This window comes from Gallus gallus, chromosome 7 (assembly GCF_016699485.2).
Source record: "Gallus gallus isolate bGalGal1 chromosome 7, bGalGal1.mat.broiler.GRCg7b, whole genome shotgun sequence".
Lineage (NCBI taxonomy): Eukaryota > Metazoa > Chordata > Aves > Galliformes > Phasianidae > Gallus > Gallus gallus.
The window spans coordinates 29,944,556-29,954,565 of NC_052538.1; the positions used below are offsets into that span (position 1 = coordinate 29,944,556).

The 10,010-nt window shown below is 42.3% G+C and overlaps 1 protein-coding gene across 3 annotated transcripts in view; it reads left to right on the plus strand.

Annotated features, from left to right (window-relative positions):
• MGAT5 (alpha-1,6-mannosylglycoprotein 6-beta-N-acetylglucosaminyltransferase) overlaps window positions 1-9,040 on the plus strand; it is a 111,375-nt gene extending 102,335 nt beyond the window's left edge. For all 3 annotated transcript variants that reach the window (XM_040704259.2, XM_015289923.4, XM_015289924.4), the window contains 2 exons: window positions 444-601; window positions 2,298-9,040. In XM_040704259.2, the coding sequence (XP_040560193.1) occupies window positions 444-601; window positions 2,298-2,496 (357 nt within the window). In that variant the 3' untranslated portion in view covers window positions 2,497-9,040. The remainder of the gene's footprint in view (window positions 1-443; window positions 602-2,297) is intronic.
• Window positions 9,041-10,010: the final 970 nt, after the last annotated feature.

Here is a 10,010-nt window from a genome sequence, read left to right on the forward strand (position 1 = left end):
TGCTGTGACTTCCCCTGATCCACATGGCTCACTACCTGGCACAGAGACACTTCTCACCCACAGGATAGCTGACCCCTGGAACTTCCTCTTGGAATCTGTGCTGCTACCAAAATAGTTCTGCTAGCACGGAGCTGGTGGAACAGGAGTCACAGAGCCAAAATGGGTTGGGTATGTGGAAGTGAAGAGAGATCCAGTTACTTGTGATTAATCAGAGGTGAGAAGGAAACTGCATTGGGAATAACGATACCAACCCGTTTCAACTAGCACAGGTGGTAATTCGCCCACACCAAAAAATTCTTTTTATTCTTTCTCATAGTGATTTTAGGTCAACCACAATGAGCTCTAAATGAGTGTTTGGAATAATAATCAGTTACTTTATTAGTGGAGAAAATTGCTAATGAGACGTTGGATTCATTACAATGAATTATTGTCTGTCACTGCAGGATTTCTGTCATGGGCAAGTGATGTGGCCCCCACTAAGTGCCCTTCAAGTGAAACTTGCTGAACCTGGAAAATCCTGTAAACAAGTTTGTCAGGAAAGCCAGCTCATTTGTGAGCCTTCCTTCTTCCAGCATCTTAACAAGGACAAAGCTCTGCTTAAGTAAGTACCCAAAAGCACAAACATATTATTTGTCTCTTTCTATAGCTCTGGTTTTTGCCACATACGGTGCTTAGTGCACGGATTCTCTAAGCACGGAAGGTGGGGAGAGGCACTGTGTGTTTTGGCAGCAGCAGCCCATGAGGTCAGCAGTCCATCCTTCACAGCAGCAGATGGTAGGAGTTACTGCTGTGCCCACAGCGCTGCTCCATGCAGCATGTGTTTTTGCAGTGAGGAAGACAGCACAGAGGCGATCACCAAGCCAAAAATTCACAGCTTTTCCTTCCTCCCTCCACCTCCTACATGCTCGCTCTGCATGCTGCGCTGCCCTTTGGTACGGAGTTGCTTGCAACGAGCGGAGATGCTTACTCTGCAGCATCACAGATGCCAGGACTATGATTGTGTTTGAGTGGGCTTGTAAAACTTGGGCATGTTGCAGCCTTGGCTGAGCTGGTGCACTGTTCTGTATTACCTTTGCCATACCTTCCTGAGAGCTAGTGAACCGGCATGGTGCCTTACACTAATCCCAGGCACGGCTGGCAGTGCGGTGGAGGGAATGATTCAAAAATTAAATGTGTTTTCTTGCAGTAAACAAAACTCTCTATGCACTGTGTGATTTCTACCAGTTATTCATATGATTTTAAATGCTTTTTACTGCTTTTCTTTCATTTATTGAGCTCCCTCCTTGGTCACGATTGACATCCGTACTGAGAAACATATATTCATTAACAGTTCACAAGTACCATCTCTGCAAACCTTTTCTCAGTAGTGTCCTAGATAAAGATTTCTGATCCCTCATGTATTTAGAGGTATTAGTACCACTTTATGGTTCTTACCAGCTATGCATTAAGGAAATTATTGCTGCTTTCAGGTGCCATCTCTTTCGGAACATGTCTGTGTTCCTTTCAGAAAGAAAACAAAGCATTCAAAAGCCGGGCTGCAAAATGGTTGCTAGGGAATCTGCCTTACAGGTTTTCTATCTTCACCTTTTTCTATATTCTTTGCAGACAGACTTTATTTTTATATTTTATTTGAAAAGTTGTAATTTCCAGTGGAGAACAGAAGCAGCTCACATGTGAAAACTTTCTGTCAGGCTCCTTGTTCTTTTCTAGCTATCTAGACAAAACTGTGTTTCTGTGGACAAAAAAATCTGTTAAATTCTACTTCTAAAGCTACCACTGTTTCCAGAATAATTGGAAAAAAGACTCTGCTGGAATTGCTACCTTCATACTTTTAAGCTCCGTGGTCAGAAAATGGCAACTTGAGTTTTCCTTTCTTCTGCAGCACAGCCTCGCATCGGGCCGCTCTGGGATGCCTGGTGTGGTGTGTTTGGCCTGGCAGATATTTGTGCTCAAATCAATGAAAATTTCTCCTGATTTCAGATTCTTTGGTTTTACTAGAAATTCGTGATCTATTAAAAAATCAGATCTGGGGAACAATCAAAAATGTTTTTTTCCTTTTTAACTTCTCTCATTAATCTTTAAGACATGAAGTAATGCTAAAAAGACAATGCTGCCCTCTGCAGAGAGAATCTGTGCAAGCAAAAGGAAATCAGAGTAGTGTCTGAAAACCTGCATCTCTGATCTTACTTAACTTAGTATGTAGTGCAGCACTGTATTTGGAGTGAGGAAAAATGAAAACTGTGTACTCAACTCCTGCAAACTCCACTGCGCTTTTGATTGCTTGCTTTTCTTTTTAGGCATAACATCGAATGTCTCACCACTGAGTCTGCAAATGACATTCTGGTCCCCTCTTTTGATGGAAGAAGGAAGCACTGTGTTTTCCAAGGTGACCTCTTACTGTTCAGCTGTGCTGGATCCCACCCGACCCACAGAAGAATCTGCCCGTGCAGGGACTACATTAAGGGACAGGTTGCGCTTTGTAAAGACTGCCTATAGCAGCAGCAGGGCTTCTTTTGAGTAGAGGACAAAATGTAAGTAGTTTTGAGAGGAGCTACTTATTAATTCCTGCACTTCTGTCCAGGTTTTTTGCTGCAGGCAGAGCTATTATTGCTGGGCAGAATTATCTACTGAGAGGAGGGATTGATAGCAAACAGCTAACTGATCTTTTTTCCTATAAGAACATTTGCAGCGCAACTCTTCAAATTGCTTCATCTGTTTGCGAAGAGAAATGAGTTTCGTGTTCTCCAGTGATTTGAAGATGACTGCACAGAATAGTTTGTAGAATACTCCCAGGCCCATCAAACTTCTTTTTTTGTTGTTTGGGTGAAGTGTTTTCTATTTTTCGATGAGTTTGAACATCCCCGGTCATGGTTAGTGAAGAGATCTCAAAATCATTCCAGTAGAAAATTGAAAAAAGTGTGCTTGGGGGGGGGAGGGAGGGAGGGAGGACTAAAATTTATTATAGATGCACTGTTTTGGGTACTGCTTTGTCTTGAATGGCTACAAAGTGGTTTACTTCACGAGAATTTGGAATCACAAGATCGCTCTATATTCTGTAATTGGGTTATCTGGGCCCAGTCCTTTCTGTTTGTTTTAAGCTTTGTATGCAAAGTATAGTCTGCATCACAGCTGCTGCACCAGAGCAGTCTGAACAGAAAGTACTACGAGTAAGCAGGCAGTGTGTGACCCGACGGCCAACTTGGGTTGGGGCATTCTTCATTGTGGAAAAGCCTCAAAGACATGCTGCCTTTCTAGGAATGGACTTGTCAGTTTACTGGTCCCATTTAGAAAGTAATCCTTGGAGTTTGCCCATGCTTCTGTTGTAGTCTGTCTACTAGAAATACTGTGTGAAGCAAAAAGTATTCAGCATCTTTGGAGCAATATTATCGTTAGAGCCTCAGTTTGCTGCACCTTCCAGTAGTTAAAGTGTTGCTGAATGACATAGAAAGGTTAAACTAAGCTAACTATAATTATTGTATGGTAGAAATGTAAAATGTCTTCATAACTAGCTAGATTTTTAAAGAGAATTTTTTTCTGAAGAATGAGAGGAGACAAACAACTGCTAAGAAAAGTATTGACTGATCACGTGGGTGCTCTGGTTGTTTTTCTCTTGGGGAGGGGATGAGGGCTTTGGTGGTTTTTTAGGTTTTCTCTTCTGTTTTTTAACAGGCACACCAGTTATAAATTGAGAAAATTGAAGAGTTTGAATTCAAACTTCCCTTGAAGCAGCACAGTAAATCTTTGACGCCACTTTCTTTTTGTAGAGGTTCTTGTCAGCAGAAGGTGGCACGCTTGGCAGCACCATTGGTAGGCAGGAAACAATTTGCTAAGGCCAGTGAGAAACCAATCTGTGGTGTATTTTGAAAGCGGTCATAGTCAGCAGCACGTTTGGAACTTGAACGTGTTCTTTCTGTGTTGGAAAAAACTCACATTGGCATGAAGTTTTTTTTTCATAAAGATGACCATTACCAGGTAACCATGACAGGCATAGAAACTTTTGTTCTCCCATTCTTGGATAGATCTGGTTAGCACCGGCTGTTCTTGCACCAGCACTCGTTATCTGTGTGTGAGTACGGATGCATCTCTTGACCTACCAAAGACCATTCAAGGGAACTGCTTTTTAATCTCAGATAAATTTTCCAAACAAGAGAACAGAAAATTATTAAGTTTCAAAGTTTCAATGTGAAAGCAGTGAATTACCTTTTTCCAATTGGTTTCCTGCCTTAGCATTCCTGCTGGTATTACACTGTAACACTCCATAGGTAGGGCTGCTGTGAACACAGGACCTAATCCTGGGAGGCTGCTGGGCGGCCACAAGGCTGTGTGGGAATGGTGAAGGGCTGTGATGCCAGGAACTGGCCGCAATGGTGGTGAAATCTGCTGTATCTTTATTTTCCAAAACCAGAATAACAGGGCCCTTTAATGGGAGGCAAACATTTTGTATGAAATGAAAAACACAACTAGTATGAACATTCTTACTGTTAGCATATCTCAGCATTTGCTTCAGTCAACAGAAGCGTAGTTTGCAATAGTTTTAATACCCCAGCAGAGCTGGAGGAGGAGGATTCGAAATGGGTCTGAGCAGATGCAACAGTTCATTTTGTGTTTATATCACATATTCCCCACATAGCTGTGCATATTTGTGCAACTGGAAAACCCTGTGTATTACCGGCAGTGTGTACTTCTACCTGGTGCTGAATGTGGGGGCAACAGCAGAGATTTGTCTTTCCTAGTTCAGCCTGAGGTTCCTCAGGCAGGATTTTAATTCAGAACGACATATCAGAGAATTACATTGGAAACAAAGATGTGGATGTGTGCACTTACGAATGCAAAACACGTAGTTTTTGTTGTAGTGTAATTCTTGGCTGTAAATACATATTTGCTTGACTCCCACCGCTGTATGGTCCACATGGCATACTGCATTTTATTTTGCCTCTAAACTTTTATAGGTGGGGAGGATTTTGGTATTTGTTATTATAAGATTTTCTCGTCTAGTGCTTTGCTCAATGGTAAGTCTGCATTTACCACAGCAGGGAGAGTCTATTATAAGCTGTTCTTTTTTTTCCATGCTGTAGCACTATTTCTCTCTCTCGCCTACTGAGCTGAATTACTGCATACTGGCAAAAATGAAACAGCACACACCGGTGCCACCGGCATGTCGGCCAGGGACAGAATATCTAAATCTGGCTTCAGGACCATTTGGTTCTAATTCTATTTCCAGTGAAATCTATTGAGAATGAGTCCTTAATCTTAAAGAAAAAAGAATCAAGAGCTGTAGTCTCATAGGCCTGCATTGTTAACTTTAAACACAGTAGCTGGATCTCTTCTTTCAGAAGTGTTACTTTTATGAAATACAGCTTCAATCAGAATTCCTGTAAAAGAGATCCTCCAAGAACTGTGAGTGAACAAACTGTCGCATGCTGATGTTTCGCTCTCCATCACAGAGCAGTGCTGTTCATGCATCAGTACAGCATGCAGAGCCCTTCTGCAGATAAGCACTCAGGCAAATCCATGTGGGACTATTACAGTTTTGAACAATTTAGTAACGTGTAAAAAAATGCCCATTTCAGAACAGAGGCCAGCCTTCTGTCCAGGTGTCAGAACTGTTTTCCTTCCTAGTGAAAGAGTAAAGGTGGAGTCACAATATTGCACTTGGGGTCCTCGAGGTGGGGCTGCGCTGCAGAGCTCAGTCCACCAGTAAGGCCTGCAGCTCCTTCTGCTCCGAAATCAGAAGTCAGCTTTTTGCATGACTTGGCACCTGAATATATTGACCGGTGATTGGTGGGGGGAAAATGTCGAAAGTTGCATAGAAGAACATGTTACAAGCTTTTAAACGTAACTCTCATATCAAGACATTCTTTGTTTTAAAATTTTGTATTTTTGTATGTGACCTAGCTTTTTCAAAAAATGTTGTTCCTATGAGATTAGAAAACTTGAGAGAAGCATTTACATATTTATTAACATAAAATTATGGCTTGCCTTTGAAAGGTAAAGTTGGTAAATACACACTGTTTAAAAATGCCAATAAAAACCTCATTTATTTCATATATGCAAGTTGATTTGCACATGTATAAATAGAGTTGCTTTTTTGCATTTTTTGCTTAGTTTGTTTCTTTTTGTGCTTTATAGTCACAGCTGTGTTTGTTTATATCAGATTGTTTCTCCTACAAATATTTAATGTTTATGTGCCTTTTTTTTTTTCTTTACTTTGGGGTTTGGATGGCTGCTTTTAATGCGGACACTGTCTGAACAAGTATAATGGAACACTAACTGCAGGTAAAACCCAGTGCTGGATCACTGTAGATCTGTTAGCAGAACCCATTCTGAATGTTTTGAAATAACAGGAAGATCTGCTCTAAAAATGTAAGGGTTAATAAGATAAAAGACACTGAAACATCACTGATTCTTACCAAAATTTGCTTCTGCCAGTGAAATGCCTTTTACTGAACGTCTGTAATTGGACACGAATGCTCCTGCTGGGACAGATGTCTGTGTAATGACAGAGCAAACTGCACCCGCTGTATTCTCCTGGGAGACAATGCTAACAAAAAACCTGTAGGAATAGTCAGGCTTGATTTGATGAACGGGAAGAATGAAGATCTGTTCTTTCAGATAGAAGCGTGTTCAGATGGAAATGCACGGAGTGACTCCTGGTGCTCCTAACATGCAGTCCTTTATGGATATAAAGGAGTCCATATCCAAATGTATGAGCCTCAGTGGAGAGGGAATTCTGGCTGTTCATCTGACTGCAGAAATCTGTTTTCATTTCTGTGAGGACGTTTTGTCTAACAGCTGCTGCTCCAGGTTCAGCAGCACAGGCTTGAGGACAGAGCCAGGTTTCTGTGCGCTCCCTGAGCAGCTCTGCTGCAAACACTCGCAGCACTTTGTAACTTGCTCGCTGACAGGTGCTCAGACTTATCCAAAATTACCATCAGGTGCAGCTGAGGTTGTTCACCACATCTTCTCTCCTTGCTTACTGACATTGTTCTGTCCTTTAAATCCTCCTTTGTGTCCACTCTAAATTACAAAGATGGGTTACAAGCTGCTACCCTCAGTATAAGCAAAATTCAGGTTGCTTTCTTTGGCATATATTTTGTTCATAGTGCCATTCAGGACCAGATTTTACTTCAATGAAAATTAAAGGGGATAAATGAGGCTGCGTACAATTCTCATCCAAGTAATTAATTTCATAACTCCCACTGGCTTCACTGGTAGCAGCACTCCTCCAGTAATTTCTCTTCAAATTAAAAAAAAACAGCTCTCCCTTTTTAATAAAGCACCATCCTACAACATAAAGACTAAACCCTTGCAGGTTATGCTGTGCATGTTACCAGCAGCCAGTTTTGCTTGCTGCTATGGCATTTACCATCACTAATTTGGTGTGACTCACTGTAATAGTATCGGTTCAGAACATGGTTAAATAACTGTCCACTCTGCATTTCGGAGTGCTAGAGTCTATTTTTGTTTTGATTGTTTGTTTTAAAGAGAATATCAGTTACCATTTTCAACTTTAAAGCCTTTCTTCGACAGGTGCTAACTTTCTGGCATGGCTGTGAGTGACATTTTCCCTGCAGCTGCTTTCAGCTTTTGACATAGGATTGGTTTCCATTTGTGGTTCTCCTTTGTCCCCAATGGTTCAGGGACCACTGTAAAGCTGAGGAGAACGGAGCACTGGCAGATATAGGCTTCTGGTCAGGCTGGAAAGGCCAGGGACAGGTTTCATGTAGGTATGTTTTAATAATACTGCCGTAGCGTAGAATTAGAACATTTTGTTTAATGGTCAGTGACTTAAATCTTGTCTTCATGTTTTTAGGTAGCTCCAGAGTTGTTTTTAAGTTAGTTTGTAAATTCCAAATGTTATATTTAAATGGAATGCATAAACAGCAAACTCGACATATCAAGTGTGAAATGTTTACTGTAGGGATGTATTGAAAATTCCGGAGGCTGAACCTCAGATGTGTGGCACTGCTCATGTTCTTTCTTCCAGGGAAGAGTAGCAAAGTGCAGCTTCCATGTGAGTCATCCTTTACACATTCACTTAATTAGAACCAGCGTTGGGTTCTGATTCAACAGACCTCACCCAACAGCACAAAGCCACCTGCTTATTAAATGGGTAAATAAAGTCAGGTCCTCAAAGCGCTGGTAAAATGAGTTGTAATTCCACCTTCCCCACACTGCGGCGTGTCACACGGCCCAGCCCAGCTCCTGGCAGAAAGTTGTTCCTGGTGTCACACAGGTACGTGGTGAATCAGGCTGCATGGCTGGCTGAGGGCAGTTCATTTTAATAGGGTTATACCCAGAACTCATTTGTTTCATTAACAAGCTTGCTGTAATATGGTGACAGTGAAACCATTCTATTTGGTTTTCACAAAGGAATACGGCAGAGGAGGAAGAAATGGCAGTTTTTAGTGAAAGGAAAAGGGAGGCAATTTTCTGAGAAAACTTACCCTGCAGATTATAAACAGAGCAATGTTGAAACATAAGGGAATGCTCACTCTGCTGGGTTGAGCCGAGTTCTCTCTCTGGCTGAGCGCAGCAGGGTGAGACGGAGCAGCTCTCCTTTCTGATCTCATTCCTTCCCTGGAGGCTTCTCCATAGGGAAAGGCTAGAAAATTCTGAGTAATCCCTGTAGCACTGTAAGGGGAGAAATCAAACAAAAACCTACTGAAATCTGTCAAAACAAAAGCTGCTTTTTGCAGGAAATAATTTGGAGTCAGAGTTTTTACAGTTCCGTAAGAACTTTGGGGTCAGGCTGGTTACTGCGTGTGTTCAGTTGGAATTCTCTCCTGAAGCCTTGACTCTTTGTTTTATTTGAACAGTTGTGTTCCACTATATTGCGTTCAAACAGTTTGATTCTGAAAGATCAGAACACAGTGATTCAGATACTGTCAAGTTACTGGGGTTCAGTAGGATAAGATTTTATTTTTTTTAGAAACGTAAATGTCTGTACTTTAATGGCATAGAAAAATGCTTTGTTTTCACTGTTGTAGAATAAAACTAGGGAGAACTTTATTTTTCAATAAACCTTTTTCTTGTGTGATTTGGATCTCTGATTGTTTTGTGCATAAATGGAAAATCCGTGAGCTGCCACCGACCCAGAGCTGCATCTGTGTGCCCATCCTGCAGCCCACAGCTGCCCACGCAGCAGCAGCAGTCCCACAGCCCCCATCCCAGTGGTAAGAAAGGACGCTTCGTTATCTTTCTGTTTGGTTTTGTTCTAAATCTAAAGTGGATTTAAAAACAGATAAAATCAAGATTCATTTCAGGAGGGCAACTTGCCCTCTCCAATAGTTAGACATATTTCCTCAAAATTTTCAGCCCAAAGGAACATAGTGGATGCTGCTGTACGCTGCGTACAGAGTACAGGATAGGATGCTTGTCAAGAGTAAAAGCTGTGTTGCGTTACAGTGACCTTACAGAGTGTTGTCTTTCAAGATCGAGTTCATACGCCAGGAGCCAGGGCTGCTCATGAAGGCGTCTGCTTCTGCGGGTCTGCAACAGAGGGACATCAAAGCAAAATGCTGGACACTGCTGCTGAAATGGTAACGTCAGCTCTAAAGAGAGCGTACCGTGGTAGGAGCCTCTGGGGTCGCAACACCTAACAGCTGCTGCTCACAGAATAAGCAGTGCCATCAGTCTCTGTCCCTTGCTGTGGGCTGTGGTGAGAGTGGCACTGCCATACAGCCTGTACTGGTAAGGAGTGTGAGCAGAAAAATGGTGGGGTTTAGTAGCAATAGCGCTAGCTGACAAAATGATGTGCTTCCCAACTACTTGCAAAACAAACTCCTCTACAAAGGCTTTCTATCAATCAGATGCCCTTTCAGCCCTCCAGCTGATGTTCCTGCTGATGCCTGCGTTGCTTCTGGCTGTCCATGCAGTGTCACTATGATTCTGCTCCCAAGCTCTGCCTGAGGTGCAGCCGTGCCAACCCCAGCATGCCGCTGACAGCATGGAACAGGTAACGTGCAGGAACTGGTCAGTGCCTCCCCACACGCTCATCCTGGGGCTGA